The sequence below is a fragment of the Lycium barbarum genome, chromosome 8, assembly GCF_019175385.1.
Source record: "Lycium barbarum isolate Lr01 chromosome 8, ASM1917538v2, whole genome shotgun sequence".
Lineage (NCBI taxonomy): Eukaryota > Viridiplantae > Streptophyta > Magnoliopsida > Solanales > Solanaceae > Lycium > Lycium barbarum.
The window spans coordinates 4,902,981-4,922,540 of record NC_083344.1 but is presented as its reverse complement, the minus strand read 5'-3'; the positions used below and the strand labels follow the sequence as shown (position 1 = coordinate 4,922,540).

Below are 19,560 nucleotides of genomic sequence, written 5' to 3'. Positions count from 1 at the left end.
TACGGGTCCACAGGCGCAGAAGAATGAACCTATAATACATGTAAATAATTTAGTTTAGATTAATAAAATAATTAATTAATTAATACATTATTTTATTGTAAAAAACAAACCTGTGTGTCGACGGGCTCCTAAGATGGCATGTGAGAGGGCTCCTAAGCGGCCCGCGGAGTCGGAGATGCAGATGGTGCCGTAGGCCTGGCTCTAGGACGAAGAAAGTACTCATCGAAAATAATCTCCAAGTCTAAGTCCTCATGTTCGTCTCCCATATGTAGGTCACTAACTGGCACCTGTGGAAATGATGACCAAGGATCATAATGTGCAAACATCTCTGACGTATATCTAGGTCTCTGTGAAGTCGACGGTCTGGAAAAAGAAGTCGACGGGATATCTATAGCCGACGGAGCGTGACGGGCTATATCGTCATGCTCATCTACTAGACCTCTGCCAGCTCGACCACCTCAGCCAGCCCGACCACCTTTATCAGCCCGACCACCTCTATCAGCCCTACCACCCTCTGGAATATCCTCTGGTACAGGCTCTGGAACATCCTCATCGATACGATGCCACTCCTGTGCCCGTGTCATACCAGTGTCGGTAAGCTAACTATCCGTGCTGCATATGCCACTATCCCAGGCTCAGGGGACTCCGTAAGGGGAATCCTCTCATGGCGTATCATCAGAGTCATCCGTAGCTACATATATTTGCAAATTTTAAGAATTGAATAAATTCGTAAAGTAATACATAATAAGACGATGGATTAAGTTTAAGACTAATAAAACTTACCAGCGCCTCATACGCTCCTGAGAGTGATACATATCCTCGGCCATCAGGATGAGGCGTCGAGGGGTTGGTAATCAAGGTGCGAGTGATCTGCATGTACCACGTCATGTATTCATGGACCAGAGTGTCATGTCCGACCGCTGCTAGAGTCGTCATTCTCGCATTCCATGCATCAACTTCCTGGTGCATACGCTCCCGCCATGCCGCATTGTCGATCGAACGCTCGTCCCTGGTATAGTGGGCGTGCTCCCAACACTTAGCCGAGGGTATGTTCTGTACATGCCCATACTGCCCTAACACGCGGTCAAGCGCGTGATGCTCAACGATGTCCATATGGATCAATGGACACCGTGCCATCCACATATGCTCACCAGCCCAACAAAACGCCGGCATCTGACCCAAAATCTGATCATACGGCGTCCATATGAAAGCCTATAAAAGAATTCAACTAGTTAACAATAAAAGATTAACAAAAATAACAAACTAATGTTAAATAAAAAAAACTTACCTCGAGTGCCGTCATGCGGTCTAACTGATCCCTAAATGGGAGAATGACATGGTGCGTCTCCACACCTCTGGTACAGCCTCGCGACCATCTCCGCGCGTATGGCATATCCTCATCAACATAGTCATCGGGAGGGTGAGCAGCTATGGGCTGAAAATGTCTCAACCTAGTCCACACCCATATCTGTCATAGTCATCAAAAAATTATTTATCAGTCGTCGTTTCGAAAAAATATAGTAAGTGTTTTATTACACACACTTAAATATATTACCTGAAGAAGAAGGCTAAATGCAACGACCTCAAGCCTCTCGCCCATAGAGGCTCGATCAAATCCTCTGTACATGTAAGCCAGGACAGAGGCGCCTCAACTGTAACATCCAGCTGGTCTAGATCTTCAATAAAGAGCAGATACCTCATGCTCATATCCGCACCCGACGTGTTAGGGAACATGATGCCCTCGAATATGATGAGAAGATATAAGCGAGCACGTCAGTTAGCATCAGCCTGAGGCGTCGCCTCGCCAATCGGATGCTGCAGATCTACGAGGCGCAAGTGAGCATGGAGAGAGGACCGCAACAACCGACTCTGTCCACGTATATCCCTCTGCTGAGGCACGAAACCAGTGAGCCTAGTCAACTCCTGGCGATACGGTAGCTGCGGAGGCTCCACTCTATACAATGCTTGTCCATCAATCTGTAGACCATAAATCACCTCGACATCCTGTAGGGTGATGGTAGCCTCGCCAGTGCGGAGATGAAATGTATGGGTCTCCGGTCGCCAACGCTCAATCATGGCCGTCACTAGAGCCCTATCGTGCACAAGCCGACCAACCTCGATGCACCGGTAGATACCGCTCCGACGTAGTATATCTATGAAACGAGGATGTGGGAGAATAGCCTCTAGAATATCCCATGCTAACTTTCCCGAATGGGTACAAACCACTCTATTATAGGATACCGGTGCATCCCATACATAATGGGACCTATGCTCATGCTGTAGATAAAGTACCCCTATGTTGTCGAAGGGCCTCGGCTCCATGGAGGTGTCCTATCTATTTTAGGCCTTTTAAATTAATCATTAATACATGAAGTAAGGATTAAAGTGGTATATTTTTTACGCATTTTAAATTAATCATTATTTTTTTAATTAATCTCTAATACGTAGTATTAATTATGTAATCTTTTATCGAGAAATTATACAAAGGATTGAATCCTAAACTAATCATTTTCAATTTCTAATTAGCAAATAAATAATAACAATTAAAGATATAAAGATTAATAATTAACAAATCAAAAAATTAACATTAGCTAGCAAACAATTAACATATAATTAATAAATAAACAATTAACTAACTAATCAAACAATTAATTAACAATTAGCTAGCAAACAATTGAACATATAATTAATATATAAACAATTAACTAACTAATCAAACAATTAACAAATTATTAGCATATAATTAATAAATAAACAATTAACTAACTAATCAAATAATTAACAAATTATTAACAAATAAACAATTGGCTTAACAAAAACTAAATAAATAATTAGCGAGTCTAACAATTGAAATAACTAATCTAACAATTAAAAACTACTTAACTCGCTAATCTTACAATTAACAAATACTAAATAAACAATTAACAAATTAACAACAAATAAACAAATAAAAAAATGAAAAAACGGGCTGGAAACAGCCCCATTTTGCGCACAAAAAAAGTGCGAAAAAGTTTTTTTTTTTTTTGTCAATATCCGCAAATAATACACAATAATAATGCCTAGGTTAATAATGTAATAAAAAAATCGTAGTAAAACACCTAGATTGAAGCTTTGATTTTGAGTTTTTGAATTGAATTATACGCCGTTTTATTGCGAAGAAACTTGTTCCTAGAATTCAATATACCAAAAATATTAACTTTCGGGTTGGAAATCAACAAGAAAACAATGTTTTTGATCATGTGGGACCTCGGAACGCACCTTCAATGGTTGATTTTCTTTTTCTTTTTTTATCGTGGGGGACCAATGGTGGGGAAGAAGGAGCCCGGTATATTTAACGCTTTTATGCACAGAATCTGTGCGTAAAAGAACTTGTACACTTTGGTCCTTTAGCCTGTTTTGGCTTTTTTTTAATGGGTTATTTTGATTCCAAAAATTTATTTTTGGGTTACAAAAGTCTTGGGCTCCCTAGTTTGAGAACAATGTAACACTCTCACTTGTAATTGAATCTGCGATCCCAAAGCATGTCGCTACTAATTACTCCCTCCGGAATAAAAAAAATGGTCTACTTAGCCATTTGTACACCCCTTAAGAAACTACTCACTCCAAGAAAAAAAAAATGTAAATTGACTAAACTATCCCTAATTAAATAGGTATTGGGATTTGATCACATAACACTCAATAGGGGCAAATTTGGAAAGATAAGGTTAATTATTTCTTGATTTAGTAAGTAGACACTTTTTTGGACCCAAGAAAAAAAGGTCAAATGAACACTTTTTTTTATTCGGGGGAGTACATATTACTTACTATTCTTGATGTAAAAGATCAACATTTTTATTTTATTTTATAATCATTTGATATTTGAGATTAACTGTCCAATTAATTGAGATTCAAACAATATAAGACCTATTTAAGATGAAAGCGCTTTACTAGAAATTTTTTCATTCTCAAGGTCCTACTCTAAATTGTTCGATTAAGTATAGAGGTATCGAATTTCATCCATCTTGCCACATCATTGATGGCGGGTAAAATATTACGCTTGCTTACAATCTAGACCTCTACTCAAGTAGGCTCAACTTTGTTCTAATGTGTTTTCCCTTTGGTAAGAAATACTCAGGCCATTGACATTATATTCAAGAGTATGACTTCAAGGCCAATAAATAGAAAATAGATCGTGAGAAATCAGGGTTTAAATCGCATTAAAGACCAGGTACCAAAAAAGCAATTGATTTTTCTCTAATTTATCAGTGTTGTAATTAATCCTACCTTTTGTCCTTTTGTGCAATGCAAAGAATACAAATACTTTAGAAGGATATTAACGTATTCATTTTAAATGAACTAAACATATTCATTCCAAATGAATTCTGTAATGGTTCTTTACTTCCATTAATTTTCATTAATCACCATATTTCTTCTCTTTGCAACCGATCTTGCAATCTCCTATATAAGCAGTGTCTTTGGTGAACATAATACACACGAACAAAAACACTTCCTTCTCTCTTTCTCTTAACTTATTATTTGGGCAATTGTCTTGAGCAACCTCCAAACTTGCAGTTACTAGTGTAAGTGTTAGGGTGTGTTGGTAACCTTGGGGAGCGATCGGTCTTAACGATTTGTATCGGAATCGAGCTGAAATCGCTTTCAAGGCAGTGACTTGCCACGACGCAGCGATTTAATCCAATAAATTGATTCTATCCTTTAGTTCAATTTTACTGATTGATATTGTTAATATTTCCAACAACTTGAAAGCGATTTGCTTTATACAGTATTGATCAGTAGCATATGGAGCGGTAAAATAGTTCTATACATATTTTGGTGGTGAGAGTTATCTTCGTCAATAACTGTACTTTTAGATACATGCTAATTATAATAAAAACGACATGATGGGAGCGATGCTAGCTATGGGACAAAGAAAGATTTAAATCGACACATTAGTTCTTATTTAAAAGTGATCTAATGCAAAAGTTCGATGATGAATTGATGTAAAGTCGAAAACAAAGTAAATTTTTACCGCAATAGTAAATCATGGATCAAGATCTATTTATTTAGTAGAATCAAGTATCTCACCCTTCAAGCACCTGCCATTACTCGCAGACCAAGATGCTCAAATTTCACTGACCCCACCTTTAATTAGAAAAACCTTTGGAATAATACAATTTTGATCAAGTTACGGACAAATTTTAAAGTATTATTCAAATTACAGATCGTTTTAGTTTAGTTTTTATTTTTAATTTAAAGAAAACGAGTGGAAGTCAGAGAATCGTTGCAGAAATTGGAAAAAAAAATGTATTTTTTTTCAGTTGTATTTCTTTTTCCGTACCTAATCACTGACTGCAGAGTTGTAATGCCTATATTCACGCCGACTAGCAATATGAGTTCATTCATGCAGTGGGATCCACTGAATGTCATTAACAGGCGGATTAGGACCCAAATCTTTCACTAAGCAATTCATTATATATATGGTAAGCCTCCATAAAAAAGGATTTTATGTAATCTTCATGAAAATAAAATAAGTTAGAAGCTATAACAGGTGGAAATGACCTGATGATGTAAAATTCCATTACGCTAGCCATATATATTACTTAAACTCTTAAATTTAAACTAACTTTTTTCCCTATAATTGTGAATTCCATTAAATTCCCTATACGAAGGAGGCGTCTTCATTTAGAAGTTTGTAAATGTTACATTTAGCTTTCTCGGATTTAAGATATAGTGTACTACATGTTGGGTGTGCGAACAAAGTACCGCATTGGTAACTGAAAAGAAAAAGGAGCTACTTATAAGGAGTTGGATACTCTTAATGATCTGAGGCCTTTTGGAGAAAACCGTACGGGCTTGGCCCAAAGCGGACAATATCACATAATGTTGAGAGTATCTTTGGGCCGTTTTATCTCAACAAAGTGGTATCAGAGCTTGTGGTTGTATTTGGTTGTGTTGATTGTCTATTTGAATGATGGAGGCAAATATGAGCAAGATGGTTTGTTTAAATGACAGTAATTACCATATTTGGAAAAGCAAGATGAAAGATCTTCTATTTGTCAAGAAATTGCATTTACCTTTGTTTGCTTCTAAGAAACCCGAGTCTATTAAAGATGACGAGTGGGAATTTGAGCATTTACAGGTTTGTGGCTATATTAGGCAATGGGTTGAAGATAATGTTCGAAATCATATTGTGAATGAGACAAATGCTAAAAGCTTGTGGGAAAAGCTCGAGACACTTTATGCTTCGAAAACTGGCAATAATAAGTTGTTCCTACTGAAACAATTGATGAATATTAGATACAAAGAGGGCAGCCATATTTCTAATCATATCAATGATTTTCAGGGTGTCCTTGATCAGTTGTCTGGAATGGGTGTCAAGTTTCATGAAGAAATACAGGGACGTTGGCTTCTTAATACTTTGCCAGACTCTTGGGAAACCCTTAGAGTTTCTTTGACTAATTCTGCTCCCAGTGATGGTGCAACTATGGAATATGCTAAGAGTGGTGTTTTGAATGAAGAGATGAGAAGAAGATCTCAAGCTTCGTCTTCTTCAACTTCACACTCCGATGTTTTGGTTACTAAAGACAAGGGGACAAGTAACTTCAGAGGTCAGAATGACAGAGGCAAAAGTAGAAGCAAGTCAAGATCCTTCAGGTACAAGAATCTTACATGTGACTATTGTCACTTGAAAGGGCACATCAAGGAACATTGCTACAAGTTTAAGAGAGACCAGAAAAGGCAAAAGAAAGAAGGCGATAATGAAAATCGTGTTGCTGTTGTTGCTGAAAATGATCTTCTTGTTGCTTGTGGTAAAAATGATATCAATCTTGTTTGTGATGAGTCTACCTGGTTTGTGGATTCAGTTGCCATTTCTCATGTCACGCCAAAGAAGGAATTATTTTCTTCTTATACTTCGGGTAATTTTGAAAATTTATGAATGGGCAATAATAGTGAGGTTGAGGTACTTGGTATTGACACAGTTTGCTTTTTAATACATACATATACGGATACTACATTTTTTTTATACTTAAAATGTAGTTTAACCTATTACTGTAGGTTAATTATCGTTTTAGCATGTTACCATTAACCATATTTATAGAAATTAATAGATAATTATTTTATAAATAATCTGATTGTGTAAACTTTTTTTTTTCCGGGCAATGTACGCAAGTTCCCAAATCTAGATTCTTGTTAGAATTAATGGTAAGTTACTTTCCAAATCAAGTTTTGAGAGAGAACATATTTTAATGCTATTTTTCTATGCCCAAAGATGAAGGATTGTCTATCATCACTAAACAATGATATTCGCCAAAAACGAGAAGAATAACAAGCAATAAGAAAGCTTGTAAGTTAGGATACAAATTCCTGCCGAAGTTTACTTTTCTTTTACTTGACTAATTAATCCATGTATAATCACTACATATTTGGTAGGTCAACAAGCATACATGCACGCTTGGATATGATTATTAGGTGTGGTAGGTGCTAAATTTGAGAATTCTAATAGAGTCCAAGTTATATGTACTAATTAATGTACAAACTATTTACAACTTAGTTAGGTTACTTAAAAGACAATAACATATAACTTTTGTTATAACCTTTTATTATTAATATCTTCATACTTCTAACACTGAAAATTATCTGCTATAATAAGTAAAAATAGATTGATAGTATAAAAGATCTTGGAGTTGTTTGAACTCTCATTTGACTTTTTTTCACTCTGCACGAAATGGCAGAAGAAATCCACAATTATTGCAATTTATTTACAGAAAGTAGTCTTTCTTCGATTAGCAACCTAGCTGCCAAACGTTAGCCTTACGAATGCTGGTAAATTATTCTCAGAAAATTATTACACTCAATTGAAGGCATCCTTGGTCAAATAATACTTAGAAGCAATGGCATAATTGATAGATTATTTCACACTAAAGACAACTTAAGTATAAGAAAATGAGTTTAATTTTTATACTTTTGACAATGTATTTTTTTTTACACTACCATATCACCTAAAATATATTACAAATAATTAATCTATCAAAAGTGGTATAGATTAGTGGCCTACAAAAATAAAATAAATCACCTGTTACACAAATTAAGTAATTACACGACGAGTGTAAAAATACTTTAGACTTATATAGTACTCCATCAGTTTAAATTTGTTTGTCTTTCTTTCTTTTTTAGTCTATTATAAAAAATGTCACCTTTTATATTTAGTAACTCTTTACACTCAAGGATGAGTGAGCCAACATCTTATCTGACATATTTAAGGTCAAAAGATTCAAATAACTTTTTATACATTACACACATCTTAACTAGTTTAAAATCACAAGATTCAAGAGCCTTTTTTTTTTCTTAAACTTTGTGCAGAGTTAAACTAAGACAAAAAAAAAATTAAATGGAGGGAGTATAAGCTGAAATAAGACTAGGGCAATTTGGTCATTAACTTTAACTAAAAGCTTTTTAAAATAAGCACAATATTATTTGTCCACATGAGTACGGTTGTTGCTATATATAACATGGCCCTTTCTAATCCAATCAACCAATGTTATCACATTCAATAACTTTCACACAAAACTTTTTTTTTAGAGAAAAAGACTCTTTTTCTTTCTTCTCAAACTTTGATTAAAATCATCAAAGATGGGAAACAGTTTAAGGTGTTGTTTGGCCTGTGTTCTACCTTGTGGAGCACTAGATTTAATTCGTATAGTACATCTGAATGGTCATGTAGAAGAAATAACAAGTCCAATAACAGCTTATGAAGCTCTCAAGAATTACCCTAATCATGTTTTGAGTAAACCATGCTCTCAAGGTACAATGGCTCGTCGGATTCTGATTTTGTCACCGGAGTCCGAGCTCAAAAGAGGTAGCATATACTTCTTGATTCCTGCTTCTTCCGTGCCGGAGAAGAAAAAATCTGGCACCACCCTCAAGAAGTCACCTAAAATTAGTACAAAAAGCAATAAGAAATGTCACATCAGCATCCCCGAGTGTGATCGGGATTTAAGCGATAGTACAACACCGAAATTGAAGAAGTCGACTTCTCATAGGAGAAGTAAGAGCGGAAAGGTTGTTGTATGGAGGCCTCATCTCGAGAGCATTTCTGAAGTCTAAGCTTGTTTGGTATGACAGAAGTCATTTTTAACTTCTTTTTGTTTTGTTTTGTTTATTACCCTTATGAAGGGTGATTTTTTTTTTTTTTTTTTTAAAATTTGTGGATATTTTTTTTTTGTTTATTTATTTTCCATCTGCATGTAATAGTGGCAGATTTGGATTGACAGGGATGTATATCCCAAGCAAATTTATGAGAGAGAGATTGGAGAGTGATTTTGAAAGTTGTACTCAAAGATGAGGAAATGGTACTTTGAACTCCCTTCAAAATAGATGAGGGAGAAAAAAGTATTATTTTTGTTTTTTCCTCTTTCTTGTAAATTTCTGGGGCTTCAATATAAACTTTTGTTGTTAACAATACAAGAGTTTCCTCCTTTCGAGAAATCAGTGAACTTTAATACATACAACTTGTATATATGTTTGATATGTTATTTCTTCTTTAATTTCTTGATCTGTCTGTATCTTTGAGTTGTACCATGCCTTAATATACCTTTTACTTGAGTATTTGTACATATCTTTGGCTCGGAGATTCACTTATGAGTTGTGATAGAGATTATTCTTTCTTGACCCAAGGCTAAGCAGCAAATAAAGTCCATTTTCAGCTGATTTAGAGTAAATGGTATAATGCCGATATATAAGCGCATTGGTAATCCCAGAATTTAGGCGTTGTGTGGGTTCAAAGAGTTGAGATTGTATCAAGTTCTGAAATGTACATGTAATTCTATTTATACCTTTTTTTTCACACGTATACATATGATTTCAACATTGGAATACTAGATTTCTGCCAAATCGCAAGCGAACACATTGTTAATCCTTAACTCTATAAAGATGTGCAAAAATTCTTTACACTATTTTCCTTCATTTTGCAGATTGGGGTTGATCCATGATATGAAGAAAGTAAACTAGTAACAATACTTAATATCATTGTCAAATATAAATCATAATTAGTTTTGGCATTTTATTATTTTAAGATTGGGATGATCTGGAAGAAGGTTAATGAGTCGTGTCACCGGTACCTATGTAGGCCAAAGGGGGAAACTAAAACCATGGAACTATTCAATGTCTCTTTCTTTATATCAAACTTATTAATAATGTAGTGATGTAGTTGTCATCTAATAAAATATATTAATCTCAATGATTGTTTTGATAGTTAGCTTAGCAAAACAATTTCCTTCTTACCTTTAATGTAAAGCAATTAGTGATCCAAAGAAAGATGCGTAATTAATTTAAATTTTAGCAATCATAGTGTCATTAATAACCATGTGTAATGTTGGTCAAAGTGATAACTGGCTGCGGGGTTCCTTTTTGGCAAAGAGTTCTATCTATGATTATAGAGAATCTCAGCAAATGCTACAATATATTAAGGGTTATATACTATGATACTATCAATTAATAGTAGTACTTTTAATAGAGATTTACGATTATTATTATATAAGTGACTTGATTGTATAAATATTTAAGACACCAGTCATAACTTAGAACTTACTCATAATACATATGTGGCACGCTTTCCTTTAATTTTAGTTTGTCCACAAAAGAATGTCATCTTTCTATATTTATAAAAAAATTAATTTTAAAATTCTCCTTTTATCCTTATTGAGATGATTTACAGTCACACAAATATCAAAGACTTGTTTTGAATCACAAATTTCAAATGTTTTCCTATCTTTCTTAAACTCTATGCCAAGTCAAATGGTGTCACATAAATTGAGACGGAGAGAGTAGTATCTTAAGAGTTCAAATTCTATGCTTTTACAATGTAAAAAATATTTACACAATCAAGACATTCAAAAGTTAATTATTTCCGAATAACTCTATTTAATAAACTTAATGCTTAACTAATAATGAGTGGTAAGCACTAAGCAACCTGCTATAACAAGTTAAACAATACTGGTTGTGTAAAACATTTTGGGAAATGAGATAAATAGTCATCCACCAAAAAATATATAGCTAGTATATGTATAATATACACCTAATATATGTATATATTGGCTATCGGATAAAAATGCTTTTTAACCGAGAGGCCAAATATAACTATCCCAAAAACATACATCGTAAGTGCATATAACTTAAAATTTTATATCTTAAATATGTTGACAATTTCCTTCTTACTTCTGATGTAAATCAATTAGTTATTTAACAAAGAGGTTAATTTATCTATAGCAACCATATGTCATTAATAACCATGTGTAATGTTAGCAAAAGTGAGAGTAACTTGCTTCTATGGCTTGTGTGGGGTTGCTTTGATTTTTGCAAAAAGTGATTTATCTATAGACATCTCAACCAAGGCTATATATCTTAAAAAGTTTATCACATTAAAGTGGGGTTCTACATAGGCAAAAATTAGTGTTGCATATTATAAGAATGGTTATATGATATTAGGACTGTTCCATAGTCTAAAAGCAAGTGTGTTTAATTATCTATTTTATAAAGATAGGGTATTATTATTTCACAACTAATTTCATGTCATTGTGCATCTATATTAATGTGTTATTATCGTTTATACTAATAGTCAAGTACGACCCCAAAAGTATGTGACAAATTAATTCTTGTATTTCCATCCGAAATTCTTGTATTTCCATCCGTTATATCTATGTGAAAAATCTTGTCATACTAAAATTAGATTTCACTGTAAAATTATGGGGGTATTAACAAGCCCGTGAATAGTATTACAGGAGAAGACTGAAGACGAGGCCTTTGCTGAGATTGAAATAATACACTTTAGTGATACAGAAAATTAAATTATTAGACGATAACTAATTTTCTTATCATTAGATATTTGCCTAGAGCCTATTTAGAAAAAAAACACTTCCTAGCAGGAATTTCTTTTTTCGGTCATTACACTCCTTGATGACAATAGATGCAACATGGAATAGGTATATATATGATTTTTTTATCTTACTTGTATATGTCACGCAATTAAATAGATGGTACTTCAAGCATCAAGGGTTGTGATAATACGAATAAGATTTTTTTTTTGGTCGAACTATCCACATATTATTAAGCACAAAGCAAACAAAAGATCCAAATCACATCAACGGCCACCAGAACAAAAGAAAAAGACCAGCGCCACCTATTCTCATCTACTTCTATCTATGTCTACTCTTCACTATACAGTTGCTCTTTGTAGTATATTCTCTATCCAAAATAGATAAGATTCATTCATTTTTAATCAAAGGTCTTAATTTGAATCCTACAAATATAAAAAAATATAAAAAAAATTACTAGGGAGCGCTTCCTCCTTTAATTAACCTTGCATGACTCAAATTTAAATTAATCGGAATCCTAAAGACCAAAGTAAATATTAAACACAGGATGAAAATCAAATCAACAAAATTATATATGGTACTCCAAACTTTAATTTATAGTAGCTTTCATCTCTTATGGTAAAAAAAATATTTATTTGAGTACCTTAAAATACGAAATAATTGAAGATTGAAGAAGGGGATGGGGACAAAAACGCTACTACCCACATTTTCCAATCATCGATGACTTGAAAATAATTGAGCCGTACACTAACAGATGCATGTATACTTCCAAAATTAGGCCGCATGGCGACGACTCCACGTTACAACCAAAAATAAACAAATAGATAATTAACTAAGTAATAATCACATAATAACAAAAATAGCTGGCAAATACCAATAAACAAAATAATATGGTTCAGATCTCACATGATTCCCCTCTTCACCCTCCCATCACTTCTTGTGCTTGATTTAATCGAAATTTTGATTTTACAAAATCAGAAGTAGAAAATATTGTTTCAGTCAATATAATTGGAATGCCCTGAACCTGAGATATCCTTCAAAAAGAATCGATTCCTTTGTTCTTTGAAATATTTAGTTGAGTATAGTCTATACACATTTCTAGCAAATTCCTAATAGAAGAGCAATTAGTCAATTTTGAGTGAATTTAGTATCAAACGTATATCAATATGTGCGCATGCACACATATAGTGTTTGTGTAAGCTTCTTTTTAAAAGTGTACACTTTGGTCCCTCATCAGTTATTGATAAATTATAATTTTGGTCCTTGTAACAGTTAGTTAGTTAATCGTATTTAATCTTCAATTAATTAAACTGTGTGTTTTGGTCCTCTATGTAGAAAAAATGTATATTTAAACTATTTTTAAAACTATATTTTCCCCAAATATGGAGTAGTAGTATAGATTTAGCATATTACTTTGATAATTGAATGATTTAGCACTTAATAATTCGTTAAATTTATGAAGATACATCGACAATATATCAAATAATTAAAGGTTACATGTGCTCAACTGAAAATCAAAAGGGCAAAAATTATAATTTATCAATATTGAAGGGACTAAAGTGCTAAAATCTCTCTCTCTTTTTTTTTTTAGAACAGTTTTGGGTTTTAGAACATCTTACATAATTTACATATTTGGTCAAGGTTCTTTGTTACTGCCTTAAGTGCAGAAATCACCCAAAGATGTGGCCTAGTGATCAATGAAGGGGAGTCTCCAACAATTTTTTCAATAACGACATATCCGATTTGGGTTGAGAAACATGAAATCTCAGGTTCAAATCTCAGCAAAGACAAGAACACTATAGGTGGTTTCTTCTCATCTGTCTTAGTCTGGGTGAACAGAGTTACCTGATACCTGTTATTGCTGGTAGTTAGGTGACAGGCATCCCGTAAAATTAGTTGAGGTGCGCGCAAACTATATTGGATACTAGGGTTATCAAAAAAGAAAAAAAGAGAAGCTAACAAGCATTCTTTAAGCAGTATAATTATTTTTATTGATTCCAACAACTTTGGCATTGAGAATAAAAAACAAAACAAGTATCTGTTGGGATCAAAAAGCTTGGTAAACCTGAGTTCACGGGCTTCAGCCACAATTCACAACTCACCTCACCAGTTCCCAAGGAAAGAACTTGGATTGACGCACTCAATTTAGGGGATATCAATCTCCAGGTTGGAGAAACTACAGTATTTTATGCATTTTTCAATCTGACACTAGTATCATATCTTGATTGCAGAGTGCCGATTCCGGTGACGAAATCAGAAACTCTAATAAGGAGATTCAAAAAAAGTAATATGAATGTCACGTTTGAGATTTGAACCTGCAATGTAATTTTTTTTTAAACCTCCTTTAACCGAGTTAATTTCACACATGCATGATGATGAGAATATACCATATTGCTGACGCAAGAGAACTTTGGATTCCTTATAAGGCTCGGACAATCCTTCTCTCTTTGAGTTAGCTTTTGGGGTATGAGTTAGGATCAATGCCTAGTTTGACACATAATCACAAGACTTATAACTTTTTGACAAAAAAATAAAAATAAAAAATCAATTGCATCATCTTGATTGCATGTAGCTTCGCCCCTATGAGTCCATATCCCTCAATTAGCTGACACAGACGGAGGCTTGTTATGAATGAGGCCCAAAATTTAACATAGTTTGGCGAAATTGGATCCATTAGAAAGAGTAGTAGGCCCAAAAGTCCACCAAAGAACCTGTTAAATGGGAATTTTGCGTAGTGTGGTAAATGTTAGACTTAATTGACATACATTTTTTTGCGCGGATTTCCCTTCTTTTGGGGTGGTCTTTAATTTTTTGCCCTTCAAATTGGTGGTCTTTAGTTTTTCCCTTTCGCCTAATACTCCGAGGTTCTGGGTTCGAAACCCAACTCAGTAAAAAAAAAAATCGCAAGGCAGAATTCTGCCTTAAGGCAGAGTTTTGCCCAAAACTCTACCTTAAGGTAGAATTAGAAATTCTGCCTACAAGCCTAACGTTGGCCCGAATAGGCTTAACTTTGCTACAAAACTCTGCCTTGTAAGTTTTTTTACTGAGCCAGGATTCGAACTCCAAACCTCATGGTATAAAGCGAAGGGCAAATATTAAAGACCACCCCAAAATAAGGCCATTCCTGCGAATTGCCCATTGACATATATTAATCAAACTTCAATAAGTCGGCACAAAATGGCCATTAATTGTACCACATGACCCATAAATCAGCCCCCACATTAATTTGTTTCCCATTTTGTCTCCCTCAATTTCCTCCACTCTCTTATTCATTGCCTAAAATCTCTCTAACGTTTCTCTCTCTCTCTCTCTCTCTCTCTCTCTCTTATTTCTTCCAACTCTCCATTACCGGTATATCTCATCCATTTTTTCCGTCTCTTTCCTTCCATCTTAAATTTCTCCGATCAAAATCGAAAATCTATCATGATATATTATGAAGTAGCATGTATACATTATGAGAATTCGATGGAGAAGGAGAGTACTATGTATACATTCTGGTATATATTGTGATGTACCATGTATACATTCTGATATGTATATTGTGAAGTACCATGTATACATACCGATATATACTATGAAGTATCATGTACACATTCTGACATATATTGTGAAGTATCATGTAAACATTCTGATATATGATGTGAAATACCATGTATACATTCTGGGAATTTGACGGAGAAGAAGAGTATCATATATACATTCTGGGGATTGTGAAGCACCATGTATACATTTTGAGAATTGGATATAGACAAACTTTCGGATATACATATTGTGAAGACATCTTCTGTTCTGTATACAAATGATAAGAATGTATACAATGTAACACATTCACAGAGAAATCCAAAATACTCATGATAAAAATTCTAATATACCATAATTACTTTGTAAATATTTAATGTATGTTGCTATATCTCTTTTGTAATTTTTTCCTATTCTGCAAAAATATACTGGAAGTATTTGCCAAATAAAATGCATAAACAAACAGACACACACACACACACACATATATATATATATATATATAGAGAGAGAGAGAGAGAGACAAAAGTAATTAGAGATAATTTCAGAGACCTCCCCTCGGGTTTGGCTTCGTTTCACTCACTTCCCTTGTGGTTTATGATATTACGCTTGCCTCTCTTATTTTAATTTTTTTTGTAACGATTCATTTAACTTATTAGTTATTAATATAAAAAATTATGATATGACTAAGTTGCCATTTTTAATGTACTATTCATTTTTAAAACTTTTTTAAAACTCCTGTAGAATCATTCTTTTTCCATCTTCCATAAAACTTATTTTGTTTAAAATGGTCTTATTATTCATACTCTTCGTTGTAGGATCGCTCATAATAGTGTCAGCAATTAGGGTAATATTTAAAATATAAGAATGTTAGTTTAATATGACTTTAATCATGTAGTTTAATATGACTTTAATCACGGAACGGGAAAAGAAGATGATTAAATTAGGACAAAGCGTATGTTAATTTGTTTGCATTCCAACTGATATGAAAAGGGTTTTGAGTTATTCAACGATTGATATTAAACTCTTCATCTTCAATAAAAAATAGACAAACAAATTAATTTCCAGTATCGCAGAGATTTTGACAAATAATGAATAAAAATATTTTTTTTCTTATATTCACAAAAAACTTTGCTTGAAAGCTTATTAGAATAGGTCTTTCCAATAATATTGCAGAAATTACATGTGCATTTGGGGGTGAATAGGTGGAACTGTGAATAAATTCTCTGCCTAATTAATGAGGCGACGGTGGCCAAATCGGTGGCATCAACTCCGAGTGTTATATGCCTTGTACTAATTCGATCTTCTTATCATGTTTAATTTTTTTCTTAAATATTTTATCTTTGTAGTTGGCTCATTATCTTCACGAGTTTAGTAGAAGGTTTAATGGGAGATGAAATATTACTTTAAAGGAAGATGAAATGGAATTTGTTTAAAAGAGATTATACAAAAAAAAAAAAAGGATATATTAAAAAAGGCCAAATTAGTCAGATCATAATTTTTTACATTAATAATCAATAAATTAAATCAACTCTTACAAAAAAAAATCAAAATAAGGGAGGTAAACGTAATATCGTAAATCACAAGGGAGGTGAGCGAAACGAAGCCAAACCTGAGAGGAGGTCTCTGAAATTATCTCAAATAATTATTATACTATTAAACAATGTATATTTGTCATGTATAAAAAAGGATACAATTATGATACCAAATTATGCATTAAATATGTAGAATTATAACCTTTTAAGTTTTAAAGAATAAAATAATCTTTTTCTTGATGTATTTTGACCGTAGAATATAGATGTTATATTGAATATAATTTATAGACGATGAAGAAAGTCTTCAGCATTATAGGAGCTAATTTGGCTAAAAAGTAGGAAGATATCATTTTGAAATATTTTATTTGAATGACTTCTAGTCCAAGTAGACACCCTTGATAGAAGGATTTTATTATGGAAAATTATGTTACTATTAATTAGGGGGAAGTATTCTACTGATTTTAGAGAAAATAATATTTTGCTTAGCATGATTTTATGAGCTGAATACAAATTTGGCTACATAATGCCATTATTTTTTAAGACTACTTTTGCTAAAAATATTTTGGGTCAAAAAGATGCTAATTTTATGTAGGACTTGTGCCATTGTGCCAATTCACGTTTGGGAACCTGGACTATACTAACGTAATGTAGGATAGCTAAGGAGTACAGGCTTATGAAGAAATTGCACGGCTTAACCTTCAAATGGGATCATTGAAACTTTTGTCCCCATTTTGTGCTAGTCTTTAATTTTTATCTCTCATAACAAACAATTTTTTTTACGGGACATAAATTTATATATTCGCATCATAATATTTTGCAAGTTATGCTTTTAAAAAACTTATGTCACACTAGGCATAAGTTTGATTACTAAAGGGGGAAATTAACCCGTTTGAAGGGGAAAATTAAAGACCAACCCATTTAAAGGGTCATTCGTGCATTCTTCCTTCAAATGGCCTGGTCTTTAATTTTTCCCCTTCAAATGAGCTGATATTTAATTTTGGGAGAACAACAAAAAATATCCCTAAAATGTAAAATATTTACCTGTTCTTGTCCCCTCCTAAATTAATTTTGCTTCTTACCCAATCAGTCGAAAATATTTACCCAAGTACCCCCTCGCCCAAACCTTCCTCCATGATACTATCTCAGTCTATTTATATATCATGATGGTATCATGGAGGACTAAGAGATGGACTGAAGCAGTACTCCATGGTACCTTTTTATTATTTTTGTGTACCATAATAGTATCATGGAGGACTGAGGAGTGTCTTATTGAAGGACTGAAGCAATCTTCCATGATACCATCATAGTATATGTATATAAGATGTATCTTTTGAATAAATGAACATGATACCATCTTAGCTTTTTTATATACCATGTTGGTATCATAATTTTGGAGCATTTCAGGTAAGTAGTTTTAGGTGCATGAAAGTAAGAGGGGTATGGCAGGTAATTATTTTGCTTTCAGGCGGTAGCGATGTTCTTTCCCCTTTAATTTTTGCCATTTAGCAACAAACTTATGCCTAGTGGGCATTGGGCAAAACTCATGCAGGGCATAACGTATGGGATATTATAATAGGAAAATATAAATTTATGTCTTGCAAAAAAGTTATTTGTTATGAGGGCCAAAAATTAAAGACTAGCACAAAATAAAGGGCATAAGTGCCAATGACCCGAGGCTTATGCTATGAACTTGTGTCTTATTTTCTTAGTTGTTGCTTAAGAGTAATTCTCAAACCTCCCTCTATTTTTTCTATTGTTTCTAAGTTTTAGTGCAAGTAATGAGATGAACTCTTATATTCCTATATCCAATGTATGTGCTTTAAATCCGTCCCTGCTTGAGTTTATGAAAACAGAAAAATGTATGTGATTACACTTTTCCGTATCAATACAAATACAATTTTCCTTCGTTACAAGGTTCGAATAGTGCCTTAGCAACTGATGACATATAAGGGGCCTTAGTCTTAGCCTCTCAAACTTATGCCTTATTTACAATTAGGATGCGTTTCACGGGTGACTCCAAAAAATTCGTTTCAAGCCATTGCCTTGAGAGCTACTACGAATGCGTTCTAGATAAAAATACGGAACTCGTTTTTGAAACGCCAAAACTAATTGGATTTAAATTTTAAATACTAACAACAACAACAACATCCCTAGTGAAATCCCACAATGTGGGGTCTGGGGAGGGTAAAGTGTAGGCAGACCTTACCCCTATCTCAAAAGATAAGGAGACTGTTTCCGAAGACCTTCGGCTCAAGAAAAAACATGACGAGAAAAGGTCAGATAGACACAAATAACTCAAAGCAATATGAAACTGAAAATTTTAAATACTAACAGTATAGAGATTTTAAAAGTATTTGATGTATGCTGGTAGTAACATGTCATTTATCACCTTTTAGAGGTTATCGAGAATCCATACTTACTATAGAGAGTACCCGTAATTGGTATTTAAAAGACCAATTAATGTAAAAAAAAATAAAAAATTGAAATGTCAGTGCATCAATACTAATACCAATCTTTTCAGCAACTCTAAACATTTTTTCGTTTGTGTATAATGGGAAATATAAAATAGAAATATAATACTGAATAGAAATATTAAAATCGTTCATAAGCTATATTATTGGAAAGTATTTGATGGGATATTGGCAGTAGAAGAAAAT

General features: G+C 33.5%; 2 protein-coding genes across 2 annotated transcripts; one reads left to right on the top strand and one right to left on the bottom strand.

Annotated features, from left to right (window-relative positions):
* Window positions 1-1,773: 1,773 nt before the first annotated feature.
* Window positions 1,774-2,322, bottom strand: LOC132606115 (serine/threonine-protein phosphatase 7 long form homolog). Its single transcript, XM_060319456.1, has one exon. It carries the CDS (start codon window positions 2,320-2,322, stop codon window positions 1,774-1,776), a length of 549 nt encoding a protein of 182 aa, XP_060175439.1.
* A 6,204-nt stretch (window positions 2,323-8,526) lies between these two features.
* Window positions 8,527-9,444, top strand: LOC132604957 (uncharacterized). The gene has a single exon (XM_060318305.1). It carries the CDS (start codon window positions 8,611-8,613, stop codon window positions 9,082-9,084), a length of 474 nt encoding a protein of 157 aa, XP_060174288.1. The 5' UTR covers window positions 8,527-8,610; the 3' UTR covers window positions 9,085-9,444.
* The last annotated feature ends 10,116 nt before the right edge of the window (window positions 9,445-19,560 follow it).